Raw genomic sequence first — 21,094 nt, 5'->3', positions numbered from 1 at the left:
CCTTCCACAAATCTTGATTCTGATCTCAGTACTCAACTGAAACTTTCTCTCCAATGTTACCAAGTTGCCAAGGCAAATATCCTTTCTCTCAAACTTGACCCCCTTTTAACTGCCTGTAGCACTTGATACTGTTGCCAGGAGCGCTTCTCTGGGTTTGGGAAAACTGCTCTCATCCATTTCCTCTGCTAGGTCTTCCTCAGTATCGCCCTTACTAATCCCTTTTGTCTCAACTCTCTTCCTTTGTGTTCTTCTCAGCATCAGGGATTCAGAGGCTCAATCCCCTCAGCCCAAACTCTGTCCCAAGTTCCAATCCTATAACATCAACTGCCTACCGGACATTTCAAACTTATCATGTCAAAAATAGAACTCATTATTTCTCCCAAAAAACCACTTTTCTTCAACACTTCCCCATTTCTCCAAAAGGCATTACTTCCCTTCAATTCATCCAGGTTCACAGTCTTGGGTGTCATCTTCAACTCCTTGCTCCTTCATCCTATATATCCAATCTCTAGTCTAATCTCCCTTCTCCCTCCACATCTCTCATAGCTGACTCTTTCTTTCCATTCACAGTCACAACCCTAAGGAAACTCATCAGCTCTTCCCTGAATAATTACTAATAAGGCTCCCTGCCTAATCTCTCTTCACTCCAAATCTCCAGAGCTTCCTAAGTGACTGGCCTAAAGCACAGAACTACCCAAACCACCCTCCTACTCAATCACCTGCAGAAGCTCCCTATTACCTCCAGAACCAAATAGAAAGTTCTCTGATACTGAGAGCTTGTCCCAACCTGATCCCTTCCAACACTTCTAGTCTTTTTCTATGTTACTCACCTCCCTGCAGTTGCCATTAAGGCCTATTTGCTGCTCCTCCCAGAGAATAATCTTGCTACTGTTTCTAGGATTTTGTATGGATGTTCCCCATCCCTCTTCACTTCTGCCTCTTCAGTTTTCCTGGATCCTTCAAGAACCAGCTCAAATCCTACTTTAGGCTGAAGGCCTTTCCCAGTCCCCTCCCCAGCTGCTAGTGCCTTCCCCACTCTGGTTGCTACTACACTATCTACTCTACAAGTAACCTATATACATACAGGTCGTCTTCCCCATAAGAATGGGAGTTGGAGCTATTTTTACCTTAATATATATCCCAATCTTAGCACAGTGCATGAATATTATTTGTTTGCTTAATGGCAAACTGTCATTTGCAACACTTAGTTATTTTTCATCCAAAATTTCTGTCCTAGACTACAGCAACTCATCTTCAACTAACTCCCTTCTCTCTTTTCCCTTCCAGGCTAATGGTGACCTTCTAAGCTACAGATAAAGAAGACAGAACAAAGATGACAAGATGAGGTGAGAGAAGCCACTTGATACTCAAATCCAATGTATGTGACTATCCTAAATGACTTACTTGCTCCCTTAAGCTCTCATCTCCTCTTACTCAAATATACTTACATCTTTTGTGTCACAGAATTTCATGTCTTCAAAAGTGTATAAATGGAGATTTTGAGCCTTTGGACTTCATCCCCCAAAAGTCCCTTGGTATTTCCCAAAATTCCCTTTAATTTCTCCTGAGCCTCCATGTTTGCATGATCACGTTATTGTTTTATAAGTTCAGTAGCTCCTCCTTCTTCCTCTCTTCTTTCACGAGTGGGCTGGGTTTAACTAACAGCTTTTCTACTTTAGTTATTATTAAATAAACTTTTAAAATATAATATTTAGCTTTTGCATATTAATTTTAATCCCTACATTTTTGGTGACCACTAAGGGACAGAATTCTAAAGAATTTTTTAAATCTTTGAGAAAAGAATAGATAGCATGGATAAGTTTTGCAAACCACCCAAGCCCACCTGCTTTCACACCATCATGGCTGAAGTTAGTTTAGTATCTTTTCACTCTATTTTTTATGTTAGTTTATTATTAATAAAACTTTATAAAATATAATACTTAGTTATTGAATATTAATTTTCATCTTTACAAAAGCAAAGTCTCAATATAGAAACTCCTCAAGCCCAAGCTTTTGCTATGAAAGCTAAGTCCCATCTAAACTGAAAGCTCTGAGGGCAGGGACAGTATTTCATTTGTTTTTACTGTCTTCTTTAGCACCCAAAGTGAGCATGCAAAAAATGTCACTGAAGTAAGCTAACAAAATTCTACCTGCCAGATCATCTGCTTTTTAAGCCCACAGCAGTTAGAAGCAGCAAATTTGATAGTAAGAAGTCATGGGTTGACAGCAGCCTGGTGATGAGGACCCTCTAGTGCTGTCCATCACGTTTCTCCTACTATCTTACAGGATTCCTATTGCATGTTGGAAGGTGGCAGCTACCTTCATCATTTCAATATATAACACCAGACATGAGTATGGATCCTTAAGATAAATACAAACCAGTCTCATTTCATTATGTTTACACATTGTATTGTAAGGAACAGTTTCTCCCCTTCCTGAAGCTCTATTCTCCATTGCAAATGCTAGTAAACTGTATTTCCTACTGATGAGAATCAAAAAGCAAACTTCTCACACTTACTGGAATGCCTTGTAACTGTGGTTTGTCCAGAAGATTGTGTAGCTCATTCCGAGAAGCTTCAATCTTTTCCCGATCTGCAGCATCCACCATGTAACTTTTAAAAAGTTGAGGGCAAGATTCCTTAATAATGACATCTAGGAGTCTAATTTTCTTTTAAAAATGGTCATAATTCACCCTCAAACCAAAGTATTCAGAAGGAGAGGGAGTGGAGAGGGGGGAAGAGACAAAGACCAAGACTGCCCAAAGAAGATGCCCAAAGTCAAGGTAAAAATTTAATCATAAAAAAGATTTAATTTAATAATAGTTAATGACATCTAGCATTTATATAGTGCCTACTATGTGTCAGGTATTGTGCTAAACCCTTTACAAATTTATCTCATTTGTTTTTTCACAATTACTTTGTTAGGCAGAAACTACTATTATCTCCATTTTATAGTTGAGGAAATTGAGATAGGCAGGTTAAGTGTCTTGTCTTAAGAACCCACAGCTAGGAAGTATAAGAAGAGGGAATGAAACTCAGATTTTCCTGACTCCAGGCCCAGCATTTTTTCTGCTGCAATGCGTAGATGCCTCTCAGATTTAGCACCCTCCAAAATACTTATGTATGCCCAGTTAGTAGCAGTTAAGGTCACAGTTGTCATTTAAAGTTTTTTTTCTTAAGTAAAAGGAAAAATTCAATATAATTTTTAAGCAATTCTTTTACTAAGTTTTCAAATTTCTATTAAAATGAATTTTTAAAGACTTTTAACTTGGAAGTCTCCACCCTGGATAAAAAAATAATAAAATTTCCATTGGACTTGTAAGAACCTTAGAAGTAGGGATTGTTGTGGTACCTAAGTGGCACAGTGGAGTATGAGGACCCAAGTTAAAATTTGGTCACAGACATTTCCTAGCTGTGTGACCTTGAACAAGTCACTTAATCCTGTTTGCCTAGCCCTTGTCCTTCTGTATTAAGAGCTGTTAGTAGGACAAAAACGAATGGGTTTAATAAAAGAATAAGTAGGAATTAGTTCATTCTGTATGTCTCCAGGGCCCAGAATAGTTCAAGGTAAGTTTTTAGGCACATAGTTAAGTACTTACTAATGCTCATTGATGGAATCCAATGATACAATTAATTTTTCCATAAAAACAAACTGAAAATACCACCTCACACTCACACACTTACACAATAGCATTGACTCCTCTACAGTATCGTTCCCACATGCTTCGGAATCGTGGCTGTCCTCCTATATCCCAGATCTTTAAAAAAAAAAAAAAGATAGTTTTTTTATGAGGAATATTTCTTTTTTTATATTTTATTTTTTCTCAAGTACATAAAAAAACAATTTCACCCTCTTTTCCTTCCCTCCCTTTTCCACCTCCCTGAGAGAGAGAGAGCAATCTGATACAGATTTTACATGTGTAACTGTGTAAATCATCCTTCTATAATAGTCATTTTGTGAAAGAAAACTTGAACGAACAAAAGTAAAATCTGTATTTTTTTTTTGTCTCAGTCTGCATTCAGATTCCATCAGTTCTTTCTTTGCAGGCAGATGGCATTTTTCCTCATGAGTCCTTAAGAATTTTCTTGAATCACTGTATTGCTAAAAATAGCTAAATCATTCATAGATGTTCATCATATAATATTACTGTTTCTGTGTACAATGTTCTCCTGGTTCTGCTCACTTCACTTTGCATTAGTTCATGTAGGTCTTTCAGGTTTTTCTAAAATCATCCTTCTAAGAGGAATATTTCAGATAATAGAGGGAGAAAAGATGGTAAACATTTCAGAAGCATTTCCCAGTTTCCATCTCACCCCCCCCCCAAAAAAAACTCAACAATTTATTACAAGTTATATGAACAGAGTAGAACATCAGATATAGTAGCTTTATAAGCCAAGATTGTAATGGGTTCTTGACCACTTGGGGCACCAAGAATTCATACTGTTACCATTCCCAAAACAGATCCTAAAAGATTCTGCCTTCTAAATAAAAAATAATCTCAATCATTTTGAACCTTAATTTTTTTAAATGACTATTATTAGGACATGCCACTGAAACCACATTAAATCATGTTCACATTAAATTAACAATATCTGAGTGTCCATTATTTCATTCACTCATTTAGATGTCCGTAAAAGTACTTCCAGATTTATTCAAGCACATGATACCTCCATCAAACATATAATGGGAACCTTGAAATTCAAGCAAAAACAAGTATTGATCTCCTAGAAACTGTATTTCTACAGGCTGTCCCACCACTCTGACAGCATATTTAACTGAATTTCAGTTTCCTGGCAGTTTCTTTCTCGCCAATGTTTATACATAACACATCTTTCCTTCAAAGTATTTTGCTTCTCCATAAATGTTAAAACTCCTAAGGCTTCTAAAAGACTGATTTCCCCTCTCATGCATTTCACTTCAACTCTATATTTGTCCCAAAAGGTGAGAAGCAACAAGTGTCATCTGAATCTCACAAATAAAGCAGCTACACATACACATAAGGTAGATGGATGGCCCTGGCCAACTTCCCAATCTGTACTCCCGAATTTTAGGAGATGTGACCACAAAAAGAAGAGGCAAACAAACTGGAACAGAGTTCAGATGAGAACATCATGTACCCTAAACAGAGTCAACTCAAATACACCTTAAGCATCTACTAGGTAAAAGGAAATGGGGGCAGAAAGATGACCAAGGAAATTGAAGAGAAGGGAAAAGAATAAAGCCATGTTCCAAGCTCTGTGCTAAGCACGTTACAAAATTATTTCCTTTGGTTCTCACAACTCTGGGAGGTAGGTGCCATTACTGTATCCATCTTACAGGTGAGGAAACTGAGGCAAAGAGCAGGGAACTGAATTGCCCATGGTCACACATCTAATAAGTGCTTAAAAAATACAGTAAGCCCTACTACATTCAACGAAATGTGTTATGGACCAGAGTTACAAGGACAAAAAGCTCAACAACATCTGTTCTCCAGCAGAATAGACCATGCATACAAGTGAGGTATCTACAACATAATAAAAAAAGGGGCTTGGAGATGGGTAGTGTGCCAGCACTCACACTGAAGGCCTCACCTGAAGGAAGGGAGGAGTCTGAGCAAAATCAAGGAAGAAGCACTAGTGATACAGGGAAGGGAGAAGGAAGGAGACCTGCAGAACAGCAAAAAATAAGAGATGGAGGGCACTGTCTAAGGACATCTAGCAGGTCAGCTCAATAGAGTGAAGGATTTGAAAAAGAAATACAAGTGGAAAGGAGTTGGCAGTGAAGCACTGCAAAGGACATTCTTGAGGATAAGACCTAGCTGCCAGAAGAAATCGTAGGGCGATTATGCTTCATGATATGCTGTGCAAAATGCTCTAGCTTCCTTTATGAATCTCTCTGTGATAGATATCACAGATGTAGAAAAAGCATACAGTGACATAGAGGTTCAGAAGGGGAAACAAAATTTTGGAGCTAGAAAAGAAAATGGAATTTGGATAGTGTCAGTGGGAAAACCAAATCTTCCAAAAGCATTTTACTCTTTTATCTGCCAAGCAATACACAAAAAGGGTCATTTTGGGACACAAGCATTAATTGATGCTGTCAAAAGAACTTGGATAGCTCCAGGAATTAGCACTGTGGCAAATAAAATCTGCTCAGCTTGCTCTGTGTGTGCACAATAAAACCAAAGCATACTTAAACAAAAAGCTTTTGATGGTCATCCACTAGCTCATACACCATTTGAGCATTTACAAACAGATTATATCAACATGCCCAAATCAGGAAATTTTAAATTTTGTCTGGTAATAATGGACCAACTAACTAGATGGCCAGAAGCTTTTCCATCTAGTAAAAACACATCAATCTTTGTAGTCAAAATTTTGTTGAAAGAGATCATTCCAAGATTTGGTATACCACTAAGAAGAGTAGATTCTGACAAAGGGGGCCATTTCACAGATTCGGTTCTAAAACAAGTTTATGAGAATCTGGATATCATGCCAAATTTTCATATCCCGTATCACCCACAAAGTTCTGGGCAGGTGGAGAGACTAAACAGGGAAATCAAAAGTATGGTTAGGAAATTATGTATGTGACTCATTTGAAGTGGCCAGAGATTTCACCTCTAGCACTATTCTATCTGCGCACTAGACCAAGAGGAGATGTGCATAGCTCACCATATGAAATGTTATTTGGACATTCACCATTGCAGGCAAAAAGACAGCTTATGTATATGCTTGGAGGAGATCTTGCACTTGTTGAATATATCACAGAATTACAAAACAAGGTTAGAGAATTACAAGAAATGGGAATTTTATCTCAAGGGGGTCCGTTAGATTATGCACTCTATACAATAAAACCTGGAGATTAAATAGAACTAGTGCAACACAACCTTTATGGGTAGGACCATTCAAAATTATTTTGACAACACCTTCAGCTATTCGTGCATTAGAGAAAGAATCCTGGCTACATTGCTTGCATGTGAAAAAATCAAAAGCAGCAGAAGAGATTTCATCAGACAACACAGCTTCAGTCAAAAAGATATCAGAAGAAATGATTCAAGAAGAAAAAACTAACTTAGAACAAAGAGCAAGATCAAGACAAAGGAGAAAACAACATAGAAGAAACAGAAAAGATGACAGCTGAAAGAATAATTGAACTGTAACAAAGACATTGCAGAAAAAAATCATCACTAAGAAGAGGAACACAGACTGATTATGGACATGAACTGTAAGATTTTTGTGCCATTCTAACATTACACACTTTCACTATAGTTGCAAACAAACACTACATAGTTATAGAGAGCCAGCTCTATATTTTTGGGGGTCCTGAGCAGCATTTAGTGGCGTCGGATTGAAAAGACAGGAAATAGAAACTGAGAATAGCCAGACTAGTGGTTAGCCCATAGCTGCTCCAACTTCATGGAGTTTTGAGTTTATTTTATACTGGTTTCAAACAAAGAACACAAAGAAAGAATCACAGCTGTGAAGGAGTTACAAATAATACACAACCCATTAAAGTCTAAAAAGTAGAGAGACAGACACAGGGTCAAGGGCCAAATTCCAAACACCAATTAGTAGGGGGTTAATTCTGGAAGCAGAAATATATTTCATAGAGATTTTTACTAATTGCATTGTGTCCCCTAGATTTACAGAACTGCACCTGGGCAGATAAGTTCTTATCTAACTTTGTCTGTGTCTGGCCTTGACTATCTAAGTAATACATTTTTTAGAGTTCAGGCTTCTTAATTATCAAGGAGAAAAATGGTTAACTCAGTAGCTGCTGGTCTGCTAAGGACTCAAAGCTTTCCAATAAGAATATTGAGAAAAGGTGGGAATCTAAAAATGAGTCAAAAGAGGAATCTCAGATTTTTACCTTAGATGGTCCATTCTGTCTGCTACCTGACATGCAGTGCAGAAAAAAATCATACACACAGTTTTATTTGCCAATGATTTTGTAATGGGATCCAGATAAAATATCTATTACAGATTCTATTTCTCTAAATGACTCCCAATAACCTCTTGGAGGGGTCAAGTTGTTTTTGGATTAGCCAACCTGCTGGTAACAGAGCTTTTCAGGGCTCAGGTGACCAGGACCAAACACAAAGACTGCTTCAACCTGGATTGGTCATGTAGGGAATCCAGATAACAGGTCCTATCCTGACCCTATTTCTCCAATTGGCTTTCTACACATAGTAACAACACAGAGGCAGAAGACAGTAGCAGAGGAGGTGACTTTAAAAGATTTAGTAAGTCTTCACTACAAAATAACATACACATATAGGACACATTTCTTACAAACTCTACAACAACATAACCAGGTGATGACTAGTTATAGAAATAAATTAATATAGATAAATCACCCTGGTAAAATAATAATTGTACACATTAAATTAATAAGCTCTTATCTCCAGGAACACTTCATATGTTCCTAAGGAATAACATCAAGAAAACATACATATCTTTCAAAAGAAAATCTTTAAGGTTTTCTTAAACCATCTTAAGGGGGGGAAGTTTATTTTCCTCCTGCAACATGTAAATTGTTTGTACATAACATATACACAGGTATAGAAATTGTATATATCTGTATATTTCTATAGATGTATATGTAGTTAAGTTGTTACAAAGTTTTGATTTTATTAGTATAATAAATTGACTGAGTTTTAATGTAGTTAATTTTGGTTTTCTGAATTAGCAATAGGATAAGGTCTTAGCACATTAAAGAATTCTGTTTGAATTGTTCAAATAATGTTTGTAAAATGCAGTTTGCATGAGTGTTGCATAGTTATTATTTTAGACTTTAGTTTTTTGTAAAACGTAAGTTAATTGTAATTGTATTATATTGTTTCAAAATTTTTCAAAAGTTTGCATTTTGCATTTTGAATTTCTGTAATTGTATGTTTTGCCTTGCATTTGTGTAACTATGTTTTCATTGATTATTTGTTTTCTCTGAAATTTTCTTTAATTTATATCCCTAGTACAGGTTAGCATAGATAAGTGTAACAATAAGAATAGGATAAGATAAGCATAAGATTAAAACTATTTTTTTTTTAAATTATAAGATTAAGTATAGCTTTAGAATTACACAGAATAGCAAGCTTATGGGAGAAAGCTATAAGGATGATATTAGAAAATAAGTATTGTTTTATTAGTTTAAAAATAAGAAGTAGAGAAGCTCCTTGAGGAAGAAGTGGTAAATGAATTAGAGAAGAGTTCAAGGAAATCTAAAGCAAGAGCAGTCTCTGCAAGCCAAGAGATCAGGTGCATCTTCATGGAAGAGGCAGCACCTGAACTGATTACAAACAGCAGATATCTGGAGGGTAAAAGAGGACAGAGTCAAGTTTCTACCAGGCACAGAGATCAAAGGATCATCGATACAGAGTTTAAAAGACCTCGGGAGAAGTCAGGAAAGTGACAGGAAACAGAGTTAGGCTGACACAGACTACTTGAACAAAGAGTAGTTTGAAGTAAGGCAGGAAAGGTAGACAAGCCAAACTGCAGAAGATCTTAGTTGATTAAGATGATTAATTGAAGAAATGAAGGGAATCAAATGAAGAAATGAAGGGCATCAATAAAAGGGAAGTTTGGGGTGGGGGCTATTTTTTTAAACCCTTACATTCCATCTCAGAATCAATATTGTATATTATAGCACCAAAACAGAAGAACAGTAAGGGCTGGGCAATGCAGGGTAAGTGACATGGCTAGGAAGTGTCTGTGGCCATATTTGAACCCAGGACCCCCTGTCTCTAGGCCTGGTTCTCAATCCACTGAGCCACCTAACTGTCCCCTTTATGCATGTTTTTTTAAAAGTTGTGCTGAGGGAGCAATGTATTCAGAAGCTGAATGAGAAGGAGGTATAGAAAATGGACTGGAGAAGAAATGGCCTAGAGGGAGGAAGTCCAGTAAAGAAGCTGTTACAATATCCTAGTAAAAAAGATATGAAAAAGTCTGAACTAGGATGATTCAGTAGAATGGAAAGAAGGGAACAGAATATTGCACAAAAGCAGAATAGAAAGAACTTGGTAACTGGTTAGAATTAAAAAGGTTAGAATAAAATAGGATAAAAAGAAAATTTTATCTTTTATTTTTAAAAAGAGCACAAGTTTTAGGACTGAGAAGATGGTGACAACAATAAAAGAAAGAAAAAATAGTACAAGAAGAATGAGATTTTAAGAGCTAAAGATGTTGACCCATTCAGTTTTGCACTTGAAATTTAAGATGTCAATGGGACATCCAGGGAGAGCTATTCAACAGTGAGCTGATGTGGAAGTGATTTGGTTTGGGGAGTCAACTCTATAGTGAAGCCAAAGGAATAAAGGTAATCTCAATCTCACAAAGGGATAAAGAAGATGAGGAGCAAATGAATTTATCTGCTGAGATTAATGCAAAGAAAATCTCCAGAACTACCACAGGCCTTCTTGAGATTCACTTTCCCATTCCACCCCAGATTGTTTTCCCTATTCCCCTGACTTATAAAAGAGAGGTATATCCTGCTCTTCTAAATTATTGCATTTAAGCATAGAAACATTTTAGGAGTATAAAAGTGGCAGTTAGGTTCTAGAAACCTACTATGATCTGGCAATTCAGATATCATTTATAAGACTGAAACTTGAATATATTTTCCAATAAGCAAATGATTTAAATATTAAGTTTTTGAGGTACAACCTATTTATAATTTGGAGACTTCCTAGGCTTAACACACACACACACACACACACACACACACACACACACACACACACGGAATCTAAGTACAGTACAGTGTGATTTTTACATACCTTTATTGTGACGTTACCTTTAGTTACTTTCCTCATGTTAAAGCCCACTGTTGGTATCATATCTTCACTGAACTGACCTGACTGAATAAAAGGAAAAACATATATTACACAAATTTGAATTTATATAGATAACTATAGCATTAAAGCCTAACCCCAATAATTCTGCATCTGAAGTTGTTCTTGGTAATACACATCAATGACATCAGTCTGGTTTCAAAAATACTTTGCATACTCACTGGTTCAAGAGTACATGTCATTAAAAACCCACTTAGACAAGGAAAGGAAATATTCTAGAGATCAGCTCTCGTCTTCCCCAAACCTGACCTGGGACCAGGTACAAAATCCTACCATCGTGCTAACATGCCACAAGAGAAACAAAATAGCTGGTAGATATATGAATGAACAGGCTCTCATCTGATTGGCATTATTAATAACTGACATCAGCCAAAGCCAATAATATTCATTATGTAGCTATGGAGACATTATGTAGACAAACTTTGACAAACTGCAAAGGGCTCCATATTTCAGAGTCAAGAGACCTGAGATCAAGTCCTGGCACTTATTAGTCAGGCAGGTCTCTGTAGCTACAAAATGGGGAAAATGTCTAAAATGTAAAATGCTAAAAATCCCAACAAGTCCCAAGGGCACAATCAATTCCTTGTTACCAGTAAAATCTATTAGAACAAACTCTCAAAGATTATTCTAGTTTTTTGGTTGTATCATCCTCTGGCCAATTCTGAGGAATCATTCTCATACTTCCATTTTCTAATTATAAAGAAAATTTTCATTTTCAAAGCACTTCCACATACATCTTATTTGGGTCACACAACATGCTAGAAATGTAAGAGAAGAGGCGACTCCCATTCTATAGTTGAGAAAGATCCCCAGGGGCAAGGCACCCAAGGCCAAAGGGCTGATAAACAGCAAAGCTAAGACAGGAATCCAAAGGTTCTGTAGGAAATCAGTGCTCATACAGCCTTCCACTACAATAACTATGGTAACTGGTCTTGATTGGCATCCCTGTATCAAGTCTCTGTTCAAAGTTATCATTCGTCATGCCAAAGTGATTTTCCAAAAATATAAGTATATCCATATTAATTCCTACACACAAACTCCATGGGCTTCTTATTGTCTCTGGATCAACTAAATATTCCTCTGGCTCTCTGGCATTTCAAGCCCTTCACAACCTGGCCCACTTACCTTTCCAGCATTATTATACAACAATTCTCTTCATTCATGTTATGATCTAGTTAACAGATCTTCCCACATGCTACTCCATCTTCTGACCCTACCCCAACATGTCTCTATACAGATTATATCCCATTCCTGGGATTCTCTCCTCATGTCCACATCTTAATTTCTTTCAAACATAACTTCTAACAGGATGTTTTTCTAGATTCCCAGTTGCTAATGCCTTCCCCCCACCCCCCACCCCCACAAAAAAATACTTTATTTTAACAATGTGGATAACATATACATATTTGTACATTTATGCATGCAGGTATTTATGTCTCCTCTGATAGAATGTAAGCTCCTAGAGGGCAGAGTTTATGGGCATGATTTATCTCTGTATTCCCCAAACCTAGCAGGTACATAATAATTGCTGGTTGATTAACTGGATCTGTAACTGAGAAAAAGGATAAAGAAAAAGGCCTACATAGTTCTCACTTATCTAGCCATATCAGGGAATGCTTCAGATTTAATGATATCTCAAGGAAAAGTATGACCAAATATGTGGTGGTTAAGCATAAAGGATAAAAACTGGACAGTCCAAGTAATTCAGTGATACAAATGAAATACAAAAAAAAGTCTAGAAAAAGGTCTCTAACACTCTATATTAAAGAATACAAATAACCCATATATACTGCAACAGCAACTTTTATAGTAGCAAAAACTGGAAATAAAATGCATGTCCTCCAACTGGGAAATTGGTAAGCAAATTTATGGCATACAAATTGAATGGAATATAATATTCCACAGATAGTAAAACTGTATGAAATTTCCCATGGACATGGGAGGACTCATTAACTAATATAAAGTTAAGTAAGCAAAGCCCAGAAAATGTATGCAATGATTACAATAATATAAATAGGAAGATGAACAGCAACATCAGCAAAATCAAAATTGAACACAATGTAATTATAATTATCAAGTTTAGTCCCATGGAATGAAAGAGAATATATTCAGGAGGAACATACAGTATATTGATAAGTTGGTTAGCTTTACTGATACTTTCTTCTTTCATTTTTATTCTTTTCTTTACTGAAGGAAATGAATATTTTGGTAGGTAAAGGGAGGGATATACTGGGAAATAATGATAAAATAAAAACAAATGATGAATTAATTCTTTTCTAATAAAAAAATAAAGAACATGGTCAAAAATCACTAGGTTTGCTAAGATATGTAATTGACAGATGGAAATCCAAACCAATGGAGAAAATTCAGATGTGGTAAGATCATAGATGTATTAAAATACTATTCAATGTCATTATACTTTTGCTGTCAGTATGGCTGTATCTGGTGGCTACCCTCTACCTTTGTAGAATGTTGTATTTATCTGAGAGACCAAGATATTCATTAAACACATTTATCAGAGCTGTGTCTAAAACAAATTGTGACTAAGGATCTGGAGACTTAACTGCCTTCTCAGTTGTCCAGAGCTTTTTTACTTTCTATTAAATTAGACACATACAGAAACAAATCTGTTACTGCACAATGTCATATTTATCAGTCAAATGACATTCCTGTTTCTCATTCCTGTTGTAGCCAATTTGCCACTGGGGAAAAAATTGTATCAAACCCTTTCTCTGTGTAAATTCTGAAGCTATAAATACCTTATATGCCAATAATTTTATTACTGAGAAATAATTTGGTTTCATAATATGAAAAATTAATATCAAACTGTGATATTTTTGTAAATTTTTTTTCCCATTTGCTCCCTTCTCAGGGTCAGGAAGAAACAATCTAATCCTAAGAAAGTTTCTCCTCCTAGGATATGAAATGGGTTTGGTTCTCCTCTCTATTTTTAAATCTTGGTTGGGGATGACAGGATTAAGGGCAGGACCAACCAGCCAATGAAAAGCTGATTAAGAGTGCTCTAGGCAACCATTTTGGACAGTCCTGGCAGTAAATGTTTTGGTATTTTCTGGGTCCCGCTTTTTCCAAAGATAAAGCAATGGGGAGGAGTCTCTAAATGAACTTCCTTTGTGGCTGTTTTCCAATCAGAAATGTCCTGGGAAGGGACTGAATGATGATATCACAAGGGATATATGAGACATGTACCAGAGAAAGCTATGCTCTCTCTCTCTCTCACACACCTTCCTTTCGACTGTGCTCTCCTACCTAGTTACTATAGCCTTTCTCTCTTTCTTCTTCCTCCTTCCTTCTCTCCCTCCCTCCCTCTCTCTCTCCCCCACCCCCACCCCTTCTCGTCCACTGGTGTTCTTGAGTATTTGTTTGGACTACAAAAGGAGTCCACTAGATTTCCTTGTGTTGTCTTTTAATAAAGTAATTTTAAAATTTAATATATTCTGTCTCTGAACTTGCCTAATCATGTGGAGAAGTAAAGTGATCTTAAACTTCTTTTTGTTTGTATCCAGAACCACGTTCCATCACCTTATGCAGTCAAAATTATTCTCTAGTCTTCAAAATCTATATGTGAAATTAATTTATTGTTGGTGGATCTGGATATGGTCCAGTAGCTTGACAAAGCAATTTGGAATTATATGAGCAAAATTATAAACTTGATCATACTCTTTCACAGTCACCTCATTCCTAAGTTCATATCCTGAAAATGAACTAATTTTTATAAAGATACACACAGTAGGACTCTGAAACACCAAAAAGCTGGAAGAATTATATGTCCAACAATTTGGCAATAATTTTAAAAAATTTAACATATGAATGTCATAGAACATTACTGTACCATAAGAAATTATGAAAGTGAATTTTTTTAATGCAGAAAGACCTTGCATAAAGTAATGCACAGTGAAATACAGCCAAAATAATATACAAATCTGCACATGAAATATCAAGAAAAAATGTGCCAAACACAACATACGATAGTACTAATTAAATTAACACACACACTTTTAAGAAGAACTTACAAAAATGAAAGGCTTCATGTACTATCATCCACAACTGTTTGTTTATATTGTTTTTCTTAAATTTTCAAGATATATAGCTTATTTCAGGTTTATGAATTTTAGGGTTGATTACAGATGCCAACATAATCTACCAACTTTTTCCATTATACTATTAGTATAGAAAATCTACCCTTACCAACTCCCCTTGAAGCATCTGGGAAATAAGTGAAGGAAGAAAATTTGCAAGTTCTGATCCCTGGGTGCCTCCTACCATAAAATCATTAGATAAATTTCCTCCCCTGACCAAATGTCATATGAAAAATAAAGGTGACTTTGAATTATCTGCATTAACAATAGCATGTACAAATATAAAAGTTCAAAAGTAACATATTTGTTCTTGCAAAGCACCATGAATTTATTAAATTATTTCAGAAGCTTGTGGTGTAGTGGAAAGGGTGGGGGCTGAATCAAGAGAGCTGGGTTCAAACCTCAATTCTCGACAGGGATAAGTCTGGTAGCCCCTGCCAGGTCACTCACTTACTTGTTTTATATTTGTTTCCATGGGCTATTTTTTTTAAGAAGATGTTTAGGGTACTCTTATTATTAAAAATAATTTTATGACAAAATTTAAGCTGAGTTGAGATTGTTCAATTATTAAATTTATTCCTCTGATATTAAGCTGTTAAATTACATTAAGTAGATTAAAATTCTCATGATTAAAACTTTTAAAAAAGCAGAATGGTCAGGAGAAATTCCTCTAACTACTTATTAAATGTCTTTTCTCTGTCATATTTGACCCTTTGTAGCCCCATTTTGAGTTTTCTTGGCAAAGATCTTGGAGTGGTGTGCCATTTCTTTCTCCAGCTCATTTCACAGATGAGGGAACTGAGGCAAATTGGGTTAAGTGATTTACCCAGGGTCACATAGCTAGTAAGCATCTAAGGCCAGATATAAACCCAGAAAGAAGAATCTTTCTGACTCCAGGCCTGGCAGTCTATCCTCTATGCCACACTTCAACTGTCCCAATTAAATGCATGACTGCCATTCAAATTACACTATTCTTGGCTGAGCTAGTTAATACCTGTGGCTAACTAACAGCAATCTATCTACCTTAGCAGCAAATTCCTTGACAAAGAATTTCTCCTTATAGCATCAAATTTCCCCAACTTAAAGCTTCAACTATAAGTCAACCTATTAAGAGTGCTCAAGAAAGTTAATTTTAAAAGATAATCTAATGCCCTAATGCATGCTTCATACTGTACTACATTGAGTACACTTCTCACCTAAAGAACTAACATAAAAAAATGCAACTAAAGTCTGAAAAGCCTTAATGATGGTACAAGAGTCACTTTTAGCATTAAGACATTTAAATATTGCTTTATGTTTTATCAAGTATTTTATATTCATGTTGAGACTCAAAGGTTAAATTTCTTGCCCAAGGTCAAAAAAACTATTAACTTGCAGAACTGTGACTAACCCAGATTTTTGGACTACAAATAGAATGTTTTTCTTACCCTGTTAAAGTAATACTCACATTCAGATCCACTGGGATGTTTCTGGTACTTGACTTTGAATACATCTGATTAACATCCCTCCTAAGAAGGATTAAAGACAATATAAAGGTAGTATACCTTTCATGATGTTTCATTTCAAGCAGCAGGGTTGCTCTTTCTAATGTAGAAAGTGTTGTGTTAAACAGATTACTAAATTAAAGTACTTCACTAGAGTTTAAGCTCCAATTTTTTTTTTAATCTCAGACCACCAGAAATAAATAAGTGCTCCATAAATTTGTGGAATGAATACCTTAAACCAGTGATGGGCAAACTTTTTAAAGAGGGGGCCACAGGAAAGGAAATGTTCATCTGTCAGTCTGTTTCTAAGGCAACTCTTTAGAAGTTTCATTGTTTGTATCCTACTCATTGTATTTGTCGTATTAGGAATAATGTCACGAGGCCAGATAGAACATTTCAGGCAATATTATTGTGCTCAAAGGAATAATAAACTGGAGGAATTCCATGTGAACTGGAAAGACCTCCAGGAATTGATGCAGAGTGAAAGGAGCAGAGCCAGAAGAACATTGTGACCAATACACTGTGGTAAATAGAATGTAATGGACTTCTGTACTAGCAGCAATGCAATGACCCAGGACAGTTCTGAGGGATTTATGGAAAAGAACTCTACTCACATTCAGAGGAAGAACTACAGGAGTGGAAACAGAAGAAAAACAACTGCCTGAACGAATGGGTTGAGACGGACATGATTGCGGATGTAGACTCAAAACTACCACACCAATGCAACTATCAACAATTTGGAAATAGGTCTTGATCAATGAATGACACATGTTAAAACCAGTGGAAATATGCAGCAGCCATGGGGGGGGGGGGTGAAGGGGAAAGTAAGAACATTTATTATGTAACCATGTTAACTTTTCTAAAAAATAAATATTAATAAATGTTTATTTAAAAAAAAGAACATTTCAGGCACCTCCCCCCAAACCCTATGGTTTATAACAGGTCATTTACATTTTTTTCTTTTGGACCAGACCATTGATTCACCTTGTAGTAAGGTCCTGCAGAGGGATTACCTCAAATGATCAGATCAGCTCTTACTCTGCAATTTACAGTTTTAGAAAGCTGCTTAAGGGCACTAAGAAATTTTTGGTTTACTATTCACTACTCCATACTGCCTCTCATTTATTCCTTAATAAAAACAAGCCTTTTTAATTATTAGCATTTTTGTTTTCTAAGCTGGTCATCCCAAGTCTTAAAACAACTCTTGCAATGAATTGTCAATGTTTATCAAATTTGAATAAATCAGCTGTCCCAGAACTCTGCATTCCATCCATCTTCACCTCTGTGACTGAAAAATCAGTGCCACATTCCTGGAATACACTCCCTCTTTTCCACCTTAAAATCTTTAGCTTCCAGCAAAACTCAAAAAAGTGTCACAGCCTCCTATTGTTCTGAACTTTTCTGTCTGGAGGAGTGGTGAACCCTTACTTGGTAGAAGCTTATTGAACTAAAAAGAAAGGAACAATGAGTTGGAATTGGAGAACCCAGTCAAATTCCAATTCTGCTACTTCCTACCTATATGGTCTGCAGTAAGTCATTTCATCTGCCAGGGAGCTCAGTCTTCTCATGTATAAAATACAGGAGTTGGTGGGAGGATTTCTAAGGTCCCTAGAAGTTCTAAAACCTATATTTATCTAAGAATTTAATTTCAGATTCAAGGAAATTATGTGTATTTTCACATGTTAAAAAGCAATTTCATCATTTATGATAAAGTGTTCTGATAATTTGTCAACTGTCTCTTGACAGTAATCACACATTAATAACTGCTAGTGTGTGTAAGCTATCTAAATGTTATTTTTAGCATGGTCAATCTTTTCCTGCTATTTCAATACCATTTCTGTAGAAAGGTTTTTTCTAGGACAGAGGAACATTTAGCATATGATTGGTTCCTAAATTATGAGTCCATAAAAAAACTATTACATGATGGGCTAAACTTCTGGGGATGAGCTTCTACACACAATTCAATTAAACAAGCATTGCATTCCCCTCATTCTGAGGCAAAAATAAAAATTTTGTATTTTTACTGAAAATACAAGAGATTGGCATAAAGGAGTACACACAGGTATCTGACTGACTGGAATAACAAATGACTTGTACTACTCAAGGACCTCCCATTTATTAATATTCCTCAATCCTGAGTCCTTAGCACAGTAAAATATTACGTATTTTGTGAAATCATGATTTTACTCTAAGAGGTAGATATAACATTAAGTTTTATTACAATGAATAGATTATTTTTGATAGATTACTTACAGCACACAAATATACAATATGTGTAAAATTTAAACACCTTATTTTTTTCAATAAAAGCTAAGCTATCTTGGTCATACATCTGTTTAGTGAAATAAATAGCTCACTAATAAACTCCTAACGCTACAAACTCCCAAAGATTTAAAATGTTTATATTCAAAATCCATGGACTTTTAACTGCAATATTTAATTCAAATATGTAATTATCGGCAGGTTAGCGGATAGAGAGCAGAAAAAATATGCAATATAAAATCATGTCATCATGATATAAAACAACCATTCACTAATCTCTGAATAATAGTACTACAGAAGTGGTTTTTCCCCTTCTATCATGAGTACTATCTTATACTGCAACATGTAGGAAAACACAAATTCCAATTAAAATTGCAATCTGTACCATGGCTATGGATTTCAAGCCAAAACCAAAATAAAATAGAAGAAAAGCAGCCTCGGATTGAGTTCTTGTCATATATGTGTGTGTGTACAGAAGCCTTCAATTTTTATAGCTTTCACTATCCTCAATCATAAAAATCTGACAAGACTACTTCATTTGAGAAGTATTTACCTTTGTCTCAGAGCTAAAAGCTCACAGGAGGGGTACAAATTTCCCTAAGCTCTGCCTTTCCTTATTTATTTCCATTTCTGTCCAACAGCCTTTCAAGGTATTCCCTCCTAATTTGTGTACATTGGAGTAAGGATAGCTAACTTTTTTTTTATCTTAAATACTCAGTTCCATGAGTTTACATAGCCTATTTCAAGACGACACATGATTTTAAGTACAAATTCATTTTGTTTAACTGACTGATGTTTGATTTCATCTATATTTTATACAATTTTTCTTTCAATGCCCTCAGACAGTAGGATACTTTGTCTTCTCCTAAAAGTATTCCATTTGAATCAGAACCATTTATACAATGACAAGGTAAAGAACAACAACTTTTAAAGATTTAAAAACTCTAAGGGGAGCAGCTGGGTGGTTCAGTGGATTGAGAATCAGGCCCAGAGACAGGAGGTTCTGGATTCAAATCCAACCTCAACTACTTCCTAGCTGTGTGACCCTGGGCAAGATACTTAAACCCCAATGCCTCTAGGCCTTACCACTCTTCTGCCTTAGAACCAATGCCCAGTATTGATTCTAAGATGGAAGGTAAGGGTTTTATCAAAATAAAAAAATTAAAAAAAAAAAGAACTCTAGGACAGCTAAGCAGCATAGTGCATGGAGTACCAGGCCTGGAGTCAGGAGGACCTGGGTTCAAATATGGCCCAACACTTCCTAGCTGTGTGGCTCTGGGCAAATCAGCTGCCTAGCCCTTATTGTTTTCTGCTCTTCTGCCTAGGATTCTAAAACAGAAATTATGGATTGGAAAAAAAAAAAAGATTTAAGAATTTCAGACATTGCAGTGACCATTCACCCCTTGGGAAGTACAGAATGAGGCAATGAATGAATTTGTTTTCTTTAATTATACTTATTGCAAACAAATAGGGAAGGGGTGGGCAGCTGGGTAGCTCAGTGGATTGACAGCCAGGTCTAGAGACAGGAGGTCCTAAGTTCAAATCTGGCCTCAGACACTTCCCAGATGTGTGACCCTGGGCAAGTCACTCAACCCCCATTGCCTAGCCCTTACTACTCTTCTGCCTTGGAGCCAATACACAGTATTGACTCCAATATGGAAGGTAGGGGTTTAAAATTTAAAAAATTAAAATTAAAAAATAAGGGTTGGCTTTTTACTTTGTTTTGTTTTTTGAAGGTGTGAAGGAGTAATAGGAAGGAATGGGGGTAGGGATATTGATACAAAAAAAAAGAGCATCAACAACATTTTAAAAATGCAAAGGTAAGAGAAATTCAGAAGAAGACAGAAAAATAGGGCTGTTTTGGGAATGCCATGTTCAACTGAAAAGGTACACTTTTTAAAAAACAAACTATTCATAACAAAATTCACAGATTCATATACAATTTCCAAATTCTGTTCCTTATGTATGGAAATTGAATGTTTGCTGGTTTGTCAAATCTAAAATTATAAAAAAATGAACATTTTTTTAAAAAGAAAAATGAAAAAACCTCAAATCCATGAATAAGCTGTAATATATCTAATACACAAACTAATTCGTGGTCTTTTCTAACAACTGTGTACCAATCGAAGAATGAGTTGAAAGTAAAATAATATAGCTTATAAATAAGGTCCTCTTAGCCATATAAGGGAAATAAAATATGGTACCTGACCATGGGCTTCAAATAGTCTCACTTAAAGCTCCCTTAAAAAACTTTTGTGAATTTTCAATTACTACTCCCATATATCTAATCTTGTGCCAGTGATTTTTAAAGCTTTTAAAGGTAAGCCATGTTTAAATTTAACCTTCTTATTTCTTAAAATCACACAAAATGTTTCAAAAAACTGTTTTATATGGCTATCTATGCTTCAATTATAAAATTCCAAAAA

At 35.8% G+C, this 21,094-nt stretch overlaps 1 protein-coding gene across 1 annotated transcript in view; it reads right to left on the bottom strand.

The window, feature by feature from the left end:
• ARL8B (ADP ribosylation factor like GTPase 8B) overlaps nt 1-21,094 on the bottom strand; it is a 47,349-nt gene that overhangs the window by 9,251 nt on the left and 17,004 nt on the right. Inside the window, exons 2-4 of the mRNA XM_044662941.1 lie at nt 10,751-10,831; nt 3,684-3,757; nt 2,519-2,612 (exon numbers count right to left, since the gene is read on the bottom strand). Of these exons, the coding sequence (XP_044518876.1) occupies nt 2,519-2,612; nt 3,684-3,757; nt 10,751-10,831 (249 nt within the window). The remainder of the gene's footprint in view (nt 1-2,518; nt 2,613-3,683; nt 3,758-10,750; nt 10,832-21,094) is intronic.

This window comes from Gracilinanus agilis, chromosome 1 (assembly GCF_016433145.1).
Source record: "Gracilinanus agilis isolate LMUSP501 chromosome 1, AgileGrace, whole genome shotgun sequence".
NCBI classification, from domain to species: domain Eukaryota; kingdom Metazoa; phylum Chordata; class Mammalia; order Didelphimorphia; family Didelphidae; genus Gracilinanus; species Gracilinanus agilis.
The sequence above is the reverse complement of the archived record's forward strand: the minus strand, read 5'-3'. Positions and strand labels throughout refer to the sequence as shown.